Source organism: Hordeum vulgare, unplaced genomic scaffold, assembly GCF_904849725.1.
Source record: "Hordeum vulgare subsp. vulgare unplaced genomic scaffold, MorexV3_pseudomolecules_assembly, whole genome shotgun sequence".
NCBI classification, from domain to species: domain Eukaryota; kingdom Viridiplantae; phylum Streptophyta; class Magnoliopsida; order Poales; family Poaceae; genus Hordeum; species Hordeum vulgare.
In genome coordinates this window covers 70,001-85,000 of record NW_025422505.1, presented here as the reverse complement: position 1 = coordinate 85,000, position 15,000 = coordinate 70,001, and the positions used below count along the sequence as shown (strand labels likewise).

The following is a 15,000-nucleotide window of genomic DNA, read 5'->3' as shown; positions in this document are numbered from 1 at the left end:
AGTCTTAGATTTTTCATTTTGATGAGCCTCACTTTGAGGAATTCATGGAATAATCCATTTTCATGGAATAATGAATTAAGGAAGAAAGGATATGAGTCTACCGCTTACAAAAAAAGATCTCATGATAGTCAATATGGGCCCTCAACACCCATCAATGCATGGTGTTCTTCGACTGATCGTTACTCTTGATGGTGAGGATGTTATTGATTGTGAACCCATATTAGGGTATTTACACAGAGGAATGGAAAAAATCGCGGAAAACCGAACGATTATACAATACTTACCTTATGTAACAAGGTGGGATTATTTAGCTACTATGTTTACAGAAGCAATAACAGTAAATGCACCAGAATTCTTGGAGAATATTCAAATACCACAAAGAGCCAGCTATATTAGGGTAATTATGTTAGAGTTAAGCCGTATAGCTTCTCACTTGCTATGGCTTGGACCTTTTATGGCGGATCTCGGCGCACAGACTCCTTTTTTCTACATTTTTAGAGAGAGAGAATTAATATATGATCTATTTGAAGCTGCTACAGGTATGCGAATGATGCACAATTACTTCCGCATCGGAGGAGTAGCCGCCGATCTACCTTATGGATGGATCGATAAATGTTTAGATTTCTGTGATTATTTTTTACGCGGAGTTGTTGAATATCAACAACTTATTACACAGAATCCCATTTTTTTAGAGCGAGTTGAAGGAGTAGGTTTTATTAGCGGAGAAGAAGCAGTAAATTGGGGCTTATCGGGACCTATGTTACGAGCTTCTGGAATACAATGGGATCTTCGTAAAGTGGATCCTTATGAGTCTTACAACCAATTTGATTGGAAAGTCCAATGGCAAAAAGAAGGCGATTCATTAGCTCGCTATTTAGTACGAGTTGGTGAAATGAGCGAATCCATCAAAATAATTCAACAAGCTATAGAAAAAATTCCTGGAGGACCTTATGAGAATTTAGAAGTCCGACGCTTTAAGAAAGAAAAGAATTCTGAATGGAATGATTTTGAGTATAAATTTCTTGGTAAAAAACCTTCCCCCAATTTTGAATTGTCAAGGCAAGAGCTTTATGTAAGAGTGGAAGCCCCAAAAGGTGAATTAGGGATTTATCTAGTAGGAGATGATAGCCTTTTTCCCTGGAGATGGAAAATCCGTCCACCCGGTTTTATTAATTTGCAAATTCTTCCTCAACTAGTTAAAAAAATGAAATTGGCTGATATCATGACGATATTAGGTAGTATAGATATCATTATGGGGGAAGTTGATCGTTGAAATGATAATAGATAGGGTAGAGGTAGAAACTATCAATTCTTTTTCGAAATCGGAATTATTAAAAGAAGTCTATGGACTGATATCGATTCTACCCATTTTGACCCTCCTTTTAGGAATTACAATAGAGGTACTCGTAATTGTGTGGTTAGAAAGAGAAATATCTGCGTCGATACAACAACGTATTGGTCCTGAATATGCTGGCCCCCTGGGCCTGCTTCAAGCTATAGCAGATGGGACTAAACTACTTTTTAAAGAAGATATTCTGCCATCGCGAGGAGATATTTCTTTATTTAGCATTGGACCTTCTATAGCAGTCATATCAGTTTTATTAAGTTTTTTAGTTATCCCTTTGGGATATCATTTTGTTTTAGCCGATCTTAGTATTGGTGTTTTTTTATGGATTGCCATTTCAAGTATAGCTCCTATTGGTCTTCTTATGGCAGGATATAGCTCAAATAATAAATATTCTTTTTCAGGCGGTCTACGAGCTGCTGCTCAATCCATTAGTTATGAAATACCATTAACTTTTTGTGTGCTAGCAATATCTCTACGTGTGATTCGTTAAAATAGGATCTTTTTCCTATAAAATCCATTAACTATTTATATTCCTTTTCTTATTTAGTATTTGGGTTGGTAAGTTAAACTAGATAGCTATATGAGTGAAATAAAACAGCTTCTAAATTTGTAGTAAAAAGAAAAAAATCTCATTTTCTACGTACAAGAAAAAAGTGGAAGTAAACATAAAGAGTGTAAACTCTTTATCCCAAGGTTGATATTTTTTAATTACTCATCATATCTTGAAGCGGGCAAGAATAAAGGATTCACAATATGGAATTCCATTATTAGAATACTCCTAGTTATTACTATAACTTAAAAATTCATAAGAAGAATCCACCAAAAGTTAGTGAAGGGTTAGGAACACTAAAGTACATAAAGGATTAGTAATGGAAAATCTAAAACATTAGAGATTTTTTCCCGTAAAAGGAATCATAATAAGGACTTGCAATTTGTAGAAATTATCAAGTAGTACTTTCTTCGGATTCCGATCCAGAGTATGTTCCCATTCACTTGTTAAGGAAATGGCTATCAAGAACGAATTAACCCTTTATCCATTTTTTCTTTTTAAATACCCCCTTCCCGGGGGAAAGAAGAATAGTAAAAAAGATATGGAGTGCACTAGAAAAAATTTGCATTATTTCCTTCCTCTATTCATGCAGAATTGCTCATGAACTAATACTCCACTCTTTCCATTTATTAATTGAATTCCTATAACAAAACAAGTACCAAGTGTTTTATTCCAAGATTAAGTTATTACTGAACAAAGAAAAATTTGGAATATATTATAAAGGATGAGATCAATTCAGAAGCGCTTTTTCTTATTCTAGCAGACGGAATTCCTTTGGTCTAATTTAGGACTTTCAAATCTATTTTATTTTACCTAATTCTATCTATGCCCCAGGGGCTAGGAACAGAACAAAACAGTCCTTTCCTTTTTCTGATCATAGAGAAGCCGTATGAAGCTAAGGTTTCATGTACGGTTTTGAAATAGCGGTGGGAACTGTGATGTTATCATCGACTATGATTATCTAACAGTTCAAGTACAGTTGATATAGTTGAAGCACAGTCAAAATATGGTTTTTTTGGATGGAATATTTGGCGTCAGCCTATAGGCTTTCTGGTTTTTTTAATTTCTTCTTTGGCAGAATGTGAAAGATTACCCTTTGATTTACCAGAAGCAGAGGAAGAATTAGTAGCAGGTTACCAAACTGAATATTCCGGTATCAAATATGGTTTATTTTATCTTGTTTCTTACCTAAATTTATTAGTTTCTTCTTTATTTGTAACAGTTCTCTACTTGGGCGGGTGGAATTTCTCTATTCCCTATATATCCTTTTTTGATTTTTTCCAAATGAATAAAGCAGTTGGAATTTTGGAAATGACAATGGGTATATTTATTACATTAACTAAAGCTTATTTATTTCTCTTCATTTCTATCACAATAAGATGGACTTTACCAAGGATGAGAATGGATCAGTTATTAAATCTTGGATGGAAATTTCTTTTACCTATTTCCCTGGGCAATCTATTATTAACAACCTCTTCTCAACTTGTTTCACTATAAATAAGATAATACAATAATAGATAGTAAGAATATTTTCAACACAAAAGCTCTCCCAAACAAGAGAAAGAAACATATCTTTTTCATAGATATTTAGAATGAATATGTTCCCTATGGTAACTGGGTTCATGAGTTATGGTCAACAAACAATACGTGCTACAAGGTACATAGGTCAAAGTTTCATAACTACCTTATCCCACACAAATCGTTTACCTATAACGATTCACTACCCTTATGAAAAATCAATTACACCAGAGCGTTTCCGAGGGCGAATCCACTTTGAATTTGATAAATGTATTGCTTGTGAAGTATGTGTTCGCGTATGTCCGATAGATCTACCCGTTGTGGATTGGAGATTTGAAAAGGATATAAAAAGAAAACAATTGCTTAATTATAGTATTGATTTCGGAGTTTGTATATTTTGTGGCAATTGTGTTGAGTACTGTCCAACAAGCTGTTTATCAATGACTGAAGAATATGAACTTTCTACCTATGATCGTCATGAATTGAATTACAATCAAATTGCTTTAAGTCGGTTACCAATCTCCATAATGGGAGATTACACAATTCAAACAATTAGGAATTCGTCTGAAAGTAAAATAAACGAAGAAAAATCTTCGAATTCAAGAACGATTACTGATTACTAAACTTTGATTTTGTCTTTTTGTTATAAAAATCTACTAATTCTTTATTAAACTATAAAGAAAAACGAATAACTACTGCTTATTGGAAATTTTTTCTTATTTTAAATCAGACTAGATTTTGATGATATAATATAGTTTATAACTATACAGTTTATACACAAAAAATACCCTAATCCCTTTTTCCTTCCTCGAATCCTTTAGTTTTAGTCAGTTCATGAAAAATTTTATACTATTAATTTCTTTTTATCCATAATGGATTTACCTGGACCAATACATGAGATTCTTATGCTATTTGGGGGATTTATTCTTCTACTAGGGGGTCTAGGAGTAGTATTACTTACCAACCCCATTTATTCTGCCTTTTCGCTGGGATTAGTTCTTGTTTGTATATCCTTATTCTATTTTTTATTAAATTCCTACTTTGTAGCTGTCGCACAACTTCTTATTTATGTGGGAGCCATAAATGTCTTGATCATATTCGCTGTAATGTTCGTAAATGGCTCAGAATGGTCTAAAGATAAGAATTATTGGACTATTGGAGATGGGTTCACTTCACTCGTTTGTATAACTTTTGTTTTTTCACTAATGACTACTATCCCAGATACGTCATGGTATGGAATTCTTTGGACTACAAGATCAAACCAAATAGTAGAACAGGGTCTCATAAATAATGTTCAACAAATTGGAATTCATTTAGCAACCGATTTTTATCTTCCGTTTGAACTCATTTCCATAATTCTTCTAGTTTCTTTAATAGGTGCAATTACTATGGCTCGGCAATAAGAAAACTTAGAAAAAGTAAAAATTATAAGAATTGCAAATCTAAAATAAATAACTAAAGAATCACAATTTTGATTTAGTAAAACCCATCTACTGCCAACAAATACCTCCTTTCTTTTCTCTTTTGTTGTGTAATTGTTCTATTGTAATTAATTGAATCGGTTCAATTCTTTGCCCTCATATTGAAATGAATCGAGATTGATAAGGAGTTAGTTAATGATGTTTGAGCATGTACTTTTTTTGAGTGTCTATTTATTTTCGATTGGTATCTATGGATTGATCACAAGCCGAAACATGGTTAGAGCTCTAATATGTCTTGAACTTATACTGAATTCAATTAATCTAAATCTCGTAACATTTTCTGATCTATTTGATAGTCGCCAATTAAAAGGAGATATTTTCGCCATTTTTGTTATAGCCCTTGCCGCTGCTGAAGCCGCTATTGGACTATCCATTCTTTCTTCCATCCATCGTAATAGGAAATCCACTCGTATCAATCAATCTAATTTATTGAATAATTAGACTTTTTAATAATTAGACATAAAATCCTCTAAACAAAGGCGCACATATTAAAATAATATAGAAATCCATACTATTTTCTTAGTATTATTTGAGAATATCCTTTTTTTTTTAGTAAGTAGGTTATTGCATAGTATTCTTTTTCACTTAAATGAATTTTTGTATTTGTAATTCATTGATATTGCAATATTCAAATTGCAATAATTTATATTGAAAAGACGATAGCCAATAAAATAAATTGGCTAATTCGAAATCGTCTGTACAATTTGTAAAATTCTTTCTTATTGTTGAAGTCCAAAATTCAAGTCTCTTGGCTCTTTTCACGCTTTCTCACAAACGGATTAAAAAATAGATTTTTAATTTTGAAGTTTGGATAAACCATTGCTTCGTCTGGTGTCTACAATACATATGACTCATATAGTACTAATTTTCTTTTTACCAGATCGAAAAATTTTATGTTGAAAAGAAAAATTTATAGATCCAATGTCACATTCCGTAAAAATTTATGATACATGTATAGGATGCACTCAATGTGTACGAGCTTGTCCAACAGATGTATTAGAAATGATACCCTGGGATGGATGTAAAGCCAAGCAAATTGCTTCCGCGCCGAGAACCGAAGATTGTGTGGGTTGTAAGAGATGTGAATCTGCCTGCCCGACAGATTTTTTAAGTGTCCGCGTTTATTTAGGGCCTGAAACAACCCGTAGCATGGCTCTATCTTATTGATACGTTACAAAAACAAAAAACTTCATTTGAATCGTCTGATTCCTCTTTACCGAAGAAGCCTGTGCTCGAAATAATCGAGCACGGGCTTTTCTGGTCAAAACGTATCTTGTCTTTATCACTTTATCATGAGTTATTTTCCTTGGTTAACAATACTTGTTGTTTTGCCGATATTTGCCGGTTCATTAATTTTCTTTTTACCTCATAAGGGAAACAAAATCGTTAGGTGGTATACTATATCTATTTGTTTATTAGAATTCCTTCTAATGACTTATGCGTTCTGTTATCATTTCCAACTGGAGGATCCCTTAATTCAATTAAAGGAGGATTATAAATGGATAGATGTCTTCGATTTCCATTGGAGATTGGGAATCGATGGACTTTCATTAGGATCCATTTTATTGACAGGATTTATCACTACTTTAGCTACTTTAGCAGCTTGGCCAATTACACGGAATTCGCGATTATTCTATTTCCTGATGCTCGCAATGTATAGTGGTCAAATAGGATTATTTTCTTCGCGAGACCTTTTACTTTTTTTTATCATGTGGGAGTTAGAATTAATTCCTGTTTACTTACTTTTATCCATGTGGGGGGGAAAGAGGCGTCTATATTCAGCTACAAAGTTTATTTTGTATACTGCAGGCGGTTCTATTTTTTTCTTAATCGGAGTTCTGGGTATGGGCTTATACGGTTCCAACGAACCAGGATTAGATTTGGAAAGATTAATTAATCAATCATACCCCGCAACCTTGGAAATACTTTTATATTTTGGCTTCCTTATTGCTTATGCTGTCAAATTGCCGATTATACCCCTACATACGTGGTTACCAGATACCCATGGGGAAGCACATTATAGTACATGTATGCTTTTAGCGGGAATATTATTAAAGATGGGAGCATATGGATTGATTCGGATCAACATGGAATTGTTACCTCATGCTCATTATCTATTTTCGCCCTGGTTAGTAATAATAGGAGCTATCCAAATAATCTATGCAGCTTCAACTTCTCTTGGTCAACGAAATTTCAAAAAAAGAATAGCTTATTCCTCTGTATCTCACATGGGTTTCATAATTATAGGAATTGGTTCCATAACCAACATTGGACTCAATGGAGCTATTTTACAAATATTATCCCATGGATTTATTGGTGCTACACTTTTTTTCTTGGCAGGAACCGCTTCTGATAGAATGCGTCTTGTTTATCTCGAAGAACTGGGAGGAATATCTATCCCAATGCCTAAAATTTTTACCATGTTTAGTAGCTTTTCAATGGCTTCTCTTGCCTTACCAGGAATGAGTGGTTTTGTCGCAGAATTAGTAGTATTTTTTGGACTAATTACTAGTCCAAAATTTTTGTTAATGCCAAAAGCACTAATTACTTTTGTAATGGCAATTGGAATGATATTAACTCCTATTTATTTATTATCTATGTTACGCCAGATGTTCTATGGATACAAGCTATTTAATGTTCCAAACGCAAATTTTGTGGATTCTGGACCACGAGAACTCTTTATTTTAATCTGTATCTTTTTACCAGTAATAGGAATTGGTATTTATCCAGATTTTGTTCTCTCCCTATCCGTTGACAGGGTAGAGGCTCTCTTATCCAATTATTATCCTAAATAGGTTTGGTTTTTTTTACTAGTCTGCTCTATTAATGCAGAAATAAGTAAAAAAGTATAATTAGATCTATCTCGAATTTTTGAGAACCCTTTGAGAAGGCGCTCAAGGGGTTCTCAAATAAAATATAAAAGTAAAAACGTTCATTTCATGAACGTTTTTTTTTATGTAATCATTTAGGTGTTAATGTAAACGAACCATAACTATGTAAACCTATTCCTAATAGATTGATACCAAAATAACAAATCCAAATTATAAGAAATCCTATCGAAGCTATAAGTGCAGAATTCGTACCCTTCCAATTTGGATTTGTTCTACTATGTAAATAAATTGCGAATATGGTCCAAGTAATAAATGCCCAAGTTTCCTTAGGATCCCAATTCCAATAGGATCCCCAGGCCTCATTAGCCCATACTGCTCCACAAAGAATACCTATGGTTAAAAGGGTAAATCCTAGGCTAATGATACGATAACTCCAAGAATCCAAACGCTCCGTTAATTGATATTTGTAATAATTTGGAAATGAAGGGACAGGGGCGCTTTTTAAAGCACTTCTTTTTGCATAAAAAAATGCAATCTCACTAAAGAAAAATGTTTTATTTAAAACATTTTTTTTCTTTTTAGAAAAGAAATGGAAATTATTTCGAAATCTAATGATTAGAATAGCGGCAGATAATAAGGATCCGCACAAAAGAGTTGCATAACTTAATAACATCATACTGACATGCATCATTAACCACTGAGATTGTAGAGCAGGTACTAGTATCGTGGATTGATGCATTTCAGTTAAAAGACCCGACGTGGCAAAGCCTTGCGTTAAAATAGTACTTGGCGTAGTTATTGTGCTTAAATCATTTTTAGAGTTCTGTATTTTAGGAATGGTATGAAGAATATACAGAGCCCATGAAAGGAAGATCAATGACTCATATAAATTACTTAATGGAAAATGTCCCGAAGAAACCCAACGAGAAACTAAGAATCCTGTTATAGAGAAAAAAGTAACTATCATTCCTTTTTCTGACGAATCACGTAATCTCCCAAGTTCACGAACTAATAAGGTTATCAAATGAATCGTAATCACAATTGAAATCGTTGAGAAAGAGATATGAGTTAGTATATGTTCTAAAGTTGCAAATAGCATAAGGGGAAGGTCCCATTACAAAATTGTAAATTTCGAATTGATTTCTAATCTATTGTATTCCTTTTCAAGAATGCCGCCACTCGGATTCGAACCGAGATGCTTGAGCACTGCTTCCTAAGAGCAGCGTGTCTACCAATTTCACCATGGCGGCTAACTTCAAATAATAGGTAACTTAAAAGAATAATAGCTATTATCTCGGGAATCGTCGATATTGGGAAAGTCCATAAAATTTAGGAACATTAGAGTTTTCATTAAAATGGACTTCGTTTGGTAGTATCGTTTCCATTTTTTTTTTACAATAAACTCTTGCTTTGCCCAATAGAAACACTGGTTGAAAGAGTTGGAACTTCTTTTTTCTAACTTGCAATTATAGATATAGAACTAATTTTTTCTAATTAATTTATCGTTTAAATTTTGAAAATTCTTTCAATACAATGAAAAAAATCCAAAAGGGTTTCTATTTAATGATGAAATTAAAATGGATAAATAGAAAAGGCTTTTTGGATTTTTGAAAAATTTCTAGAATGAAAGTCTTTATGCTCTTATTAATAAGATTTACTAACCTTATGATTTTGGATAAGATAGGTGGAAGTTGTAAGTCCTATTGTAAGAATACTCCACTTTTCATAATTTTCATAATAAAATATGAGCATTCTATTATGAAAATTATGAAAAGTTCATTGATAGGAAAAGAATACTTAGCACACAGTATACCAAACAAAACTTTTTTTTATTGTATATATAAGAGGGGTTTGTTATAAGAATATTGTACCGAAGTAATTCGACACATAAAAGTACATTCAAAGAAGAATCCAAATTATTAAATAATTGGAATTCTTTTTTGAAAAATCAATTCATATTATTCCAAAATCTTATTATTTGTTTGTTTGTTGCCCAGAAAAACCCTTTGGTTTTGGATGCTCATTACCACTGGAAAATGATCTTGATTTTACTAAAGAATAAGATTGTACTATGGAAAAATAAGTCTTTTTCTTCCAAATATTTTTACGAATACGCTTTTTTGACATTGAAGTACGTTTTTTTGGAACTGCCATTCAAAAAGGAAATTACTTTTTTCTAGTTGTATGTGAAAGACATCTATTGCTGCAAATCAATCCTTCTTTCTTGTTTTTATTAGTATTTATACTTAGATACTGAAAGATACTGAAATTGTGAATTATTTTTTACTTCATTTTGTCTAATGCGGATAAGACAAGAATTTTTAAACATTTTTTCTGTATATATTTTATACTTTGTTTTAATAATATAGAATATATAGAAGGGTTTCCCATTTATATCTATTTATATATCAAGTATACTCCATATATAGATATATGGTATGGAAGCCTATCCCCCGGGGGGATAAAAAGAAGGGAAAATTCAAATAGTTAATTAAGCTCAGAATGATATTGTATTGTATTCCATAAAGGAAAGGAATTCTAATCAAAACAAAAAATACTGAGTCTCTTAAACAAGACATTCTAAAACTTAGGTAATTTATAGTCATAAGGACTATTCGATAATTTCTTATAAACATAGATTTTCATTGGAATTCACTCAATCAGTTATGGAACAAGAGAGCTGTTTCATCTTTGTTTTAAAGAAATATAAAAATGAATAGAAAGTAAAAAGTAAAACGATTCCTTTTTTTTTTTTTGTAAATATCTTTATTTAGATAATAACTAGGTAACGAAGTTATTTGATTAACTTTTTGAATTTAACCAACTAAACCCATTCTTCATTTTTTATTATTTCAATGAGATAAATTTTTAAAAAATGAAGAATTCCAGTATTTTTTCTTATTCTTTTTATTTATTCTTTCAGAAAGAGATAAGAGTTGGTTTGGTGAATCGGAAACAATTTTATAGAAAAATTGAAGTAAAAATCGCAATTTCTTTTCTTATGGAACATACATATCAATATGCATGGGTAATCCCTCTTCTCCCACTTCCAGTTATTATGTCAATGGGATTTGGCCTTATTCTTATTCCGACAGCAACAAAAAATCTTCGTCGCATATGGGCTTTTCCTAGTGTTTTACTCTTAAGTATAGCTATGGTATTCTCAGTTCAACTGTCTATTCAACAAATAAATGGAAGTTCTATCTATCAATATCTATGGTCTTGGACCGTCAATAATGATTTTTCTTTAGAATTTGGATACTTGATTGACCCACTTACTTCTATTATGTTAATACTAATTACTACTGTAGGAATCCTGGTTCTTATTTATAGTGATGGTTATATGTCTCACGATGAAGGATATTTGAGATTTTTTGTTTATATAAGTTTTTTCAATACTTCTATGTTGGGATTGGTTACTAGCTCCAATTTGATACAAATTTATTTTTTTTGGGAACTCGTGGGAATGTGTTCTTATTTATTGATAGGCTTTTGGTTTACACGACCAATCGCAGCGAGTGCTTGTCAAAAAGCTTTTGTAACTAATCGTGTAGGGGATTTTGGTCTATTATTAGGAATTTTAGGTTTTTTTTGGATAACAGGTAGTTTAGAGTTTAGGGATTTGTTCCAAATCGCTAATAACTGGATTCCTAATAATGGAATTAACTCTTTACTTACTACTTTGTGTGCTTTTTTATTATTCCTTGGTGCAGTTGCGAAATCCGCACAATTCCCTCTTCACGTATGGTTACCCGATGCTATGGAAGGACCCACTCCTATTTCGGCTCTTATACACGCAGCAACTATGGTTGCTGCGGGAATTTTTCTTCTAGCTCGACTTCTTCCTCTTTTCATATCTTTACCTTTGATAATGAGTTTTATTTCTTTAGTAGGTACAATAACACTATTCTTAGGAGCTACTTTAGCTCTTGCTCAGAGAGATATTAAAAGAAGCTTAGCCTATTCTACAATGTCTCAATTGGGTTATATGATGTTAGCTCTAGGTATAGGTTCTTATCAAGCTGCTTTATTCCATTTGATCACTCATGCTTATTCAAAAGCTTTATTGTTCTTGGGATCTGGATCCGTTATTCATTCAATGGAACCTCTTGTTGGGTATTCACCAGATAAAAGTCAAAATATGGTTCTTATGGGCGGTTTAAGAAAATACATTCCAATCACAAGAACTACTTTTTTATGGGGTACACTTTCTCTTTGTGGTATTCCACCTCTTGCTTGCTTCTGGTCCAAAGATGAAATCCTTAGTAATAGTTGGTTGTATTCGCCCTTTTTTGGAATAATAGCTTCCTTTACTGCAGGATTAACTGCCTTTTATATGTTTCGGATATATTTACTTACATTTGGTGGGTATTTGCGTGTTCATTTTCAAAATTACAGTAGCACTAAAGAGAGTTCCTTGTATTCAATATCCTTATGGGGAAAAAGGATACCCAAAGGAGTGAATAGGGATTTCGTTTTATCAACAACGAAGAGTGGAGTTTCTTTTTTTTCACAAAATATACCCAAAATTCAAGGTAATACAAGAAATAGGATAGGATCCTTTACTACGTCTTTTGGGGCTAAAAACACTTTTGCCTATCCGCATGAAACGGGAAATACTATGTTATTTCCTCTTCTTATATTACTACTTTTCACTTTGTTCATTGGATTCATAGGAATCTCTTTTGATAATGGAGGAATGGATAATGGAATAGCAGAGTTAACCATATTATCAAAGTGGTTAACTCCCTCAAAAAACTTTACCCAGGAAAGTTCTAATTCTTTTGTAAATTCATATGAATTTATTACTAATGCAATTTCTTCTGTAACTCTAGCTATCTTTGGTTTATTCATAGCATATATCTTCTATGGATCTGCTTATTCTTTTTTTCAGAATTTGGATTTAATAAACTCTTTTGTAAAAAGAAATCCTAAAAAAGAATTTTTGGATCAAGTAAAAAAAAATATATACAGTTGGTCATATAATCGTGGTTATATAGATATTTTCTATACTAGGGTCTTTACCCTCGGTATAAGAGGGTTAACCGAACTAACGGAGTTTTTTGATAAGGGTGTTATTGATGGAATTACCAATGGAGTGGGTCTTGCTAGTTTTTGTATAGGAGAAGAAATTAAATATGTAGGGGGAGGTCGAATCTCGTCTTATTTATTCTTTTTTTTATGTTATGTATCTGTGTTTTTATTCTTTTTTCTTTCTTAAGTTAAGGAATTCAAGTCTCTTGCAAAAATAACTATCCTACCCCTTTCTACAATCTCTCTATAATCCCACCTTGTTACATAAGGTAAGTATTGTATAATCGTTCGGTTTTCCGCGATTTTTTCCATTCCTCTGTGTAAATACCCTAATATGGGTTCACAATCAATAACATCCTCACCATCAAGAGTAACGATCAGTCGAAGAACACCATGCATTGATGGGTGTTGAGGGCCCATATTGACTATCATGAGATCTTTTTTTGTAAGCGGTAGACTCATATCCTTTCTTCCTTAATTCATTATTCCATGAAAATGGATTATTCCATGAATTCCTCAAAGTGAGGCTCATCAAAATGAAAAATCTAAGACTACTATAAAGACTACTAAAAAAATAATAAAACAAGAAAAAAATTTGAAGGATTAAATTACTGCTCCCGAATATTCAACTGACCGATTAATTTCTTATAACGTACTCTATTTTTCTTTGCCAAATAAGCCAGCAAACGTCGACGTTTTCCCAAAAGTCTTCGTAGACCTCTTTCCGATGAAAAATCTTTTTTGTGTAATTCCAAATGTGAAGCAAGTCTCCGTATCTTATTGGTGAAACTGAATACTTGAAATTCAACAGAACCCCTGTTTTCTTCTTTTTCTTCTTTAACCATAAATCCTAAAATTTTTCTACCTCCTTTCTTTTTCATGTATTTTTCTGATCAGGAAAAATAAAAAATTATGTCAGTTATTTTGAAGTTATTCTAATCTCGTACACACACAAATTTGCAATTATTCATCTACTACTGGAATTTGGATTTTTTTTATCGATGCAAATTGGATTTGGATAGAAGGGTACATTCTTTCTACTATTTTAGATAGAAGAAATGTTTCTTCTATCTAAATATAGTAGAAAGAATTTTGCTGATTTATTTATTGCTATATGCAATTTATGGAATTGATACACCATTTAATTGATATCATTTAGCAAAATGAAACACAGCATAGGCATCCATCTTTTGGCTCGAGAATTTCACGGGATAGAGATATGGTATAAGAAATAGACTATTAAGTAACTCTAAATGAATTGTGGATACATCTGTATCCTTAACATACTGAAACGATTGCCATTATTCGTATCAAACCAATAGCGATTCATACAAGCTAAATCTTCTAATCAATGGTGGGCCAATAATGAATTTTTTTGCATATGTATTAAGACGCTTGGCCTGATTTCGAAATTGTCCAGAGTTTTATATGTTGTTTTCATTGCAAAATGATGGGTCTCCTTCCATAACTTTCCAATTACGAGTACGAGAATTGAAAGACATAAATATTCTAAATTCTCTACGGCGTCTAGTAGATAGATAGAATATTTTCAGGAACAAGAAAATCAGAAGAATCTTTCTCTCTATTCACTATCATTCCGCGTCTTCGACTTCTATTAGTTTCTTTTCTTCTTTAATGCAATAGCTATAGTTTGATATAAGAATCCATTTCTCAAAGTAATGGAAACCATTCTCTTATAGGAAATGGTTCGAAAATCGCTATTCCACCTTTTAGGTATCGTGAAAAGTGATACCTGTGAAGATCGTGCATTTCAGTCAAATTCAGATCCGTTTTTCGAGTCCATGATATAATATAACCAAATTGGATAGATCTTCCACCTGTTTAGCTAAGAAAGAATAGATACAGAGGTGGATAATAGATCGATATGAAGATCATGAGCTGCCCCATAATGAAACCGCCAGTAGTCGCAAATATCTCCTTCTTCCCTAATCCAAGATTGGAGAAAGAAGATCTAAGAGGGACCTATGGAGAATGTAGTCAGAAATCCATAATAGAGTCTGACCACAACGACCGAATTAATTATCCTCATCGAGAAACTTAGACTACTAAATAGAAAAGATTTGAAAATCATGGCATGGGTCTCCTTTTTTTCTTTCTTTAGAGTTTTCTATATGCACAATTTCTCGATGTTTCGATGAGAATTTCTTGACTTTCCATATATAGAAAGAGATAGACTATAAATGACATCTCTTATGTCAATAAGACCAAAGGGATGGA

The 15,000-nt window shown here is 32.5% G+C and overlaps 2 protein-coding genes and 1 non-coding gene across 3 annotated transcripts in view; 2 read left to right on the top strand and 1 right to left on the bottom strand.

Moving 5' to 3' along the window:
• LOC123418296 (NAD(P)H-quinone oxidoreductase subunit 1, chloroplastic-like) overlaps positions 1-6,077 on the top strand; it is a 9,232-nt gene extending 3,155 nt beyond the window's left edge. Inside the window, exons 1-2 of the mRNA XM_045106985.1 lie at positions 1-297; positions 2,858-6,077. The exon at positions 1-297 is cut by the window's left edge and continues 3,155 nt beyond it. Of these exons, the coding sequence (XP_044962920.1) occupies positions 92-297; positions 2,858-3,395 (744 nt within the window). The 5' untranslated portion in view covers positions 1-91 and the 3' untranslated portion in view covers positions 3,396-6,077. The remainder of the gene's footprint in view (positions 298-2,857) is intronic.
• LOC123418295 (NAD(P)H-quinone oxidoreductase subunit 1, chloroplastic) lies at positions 291-1,967 on the top strand. Its single transcript, XM_045106984.1, has one exon. It carries the CDS (start codon positions 1,275-1,277, stop codon positions 1,836-1,838), a length of 564 nt encoding a protein of 187 aa, XP_044962919.1. The 5' UTR covers positions 291-1,274; the 3' UTR covers positions 1,839-1,967.
• Positions 6,078-8,898: 2,821 nt separating the features above from the next.
• On the bottom strand, positions 8,899-8,978 carry TRNAL-UAG. The gene has a single exon. It is a non-coding gene; the product is annotated as a tRNA-Leu (tRNA).
• Positions 8,979-15,000: the final 6,022 nt, after the last annotated feature.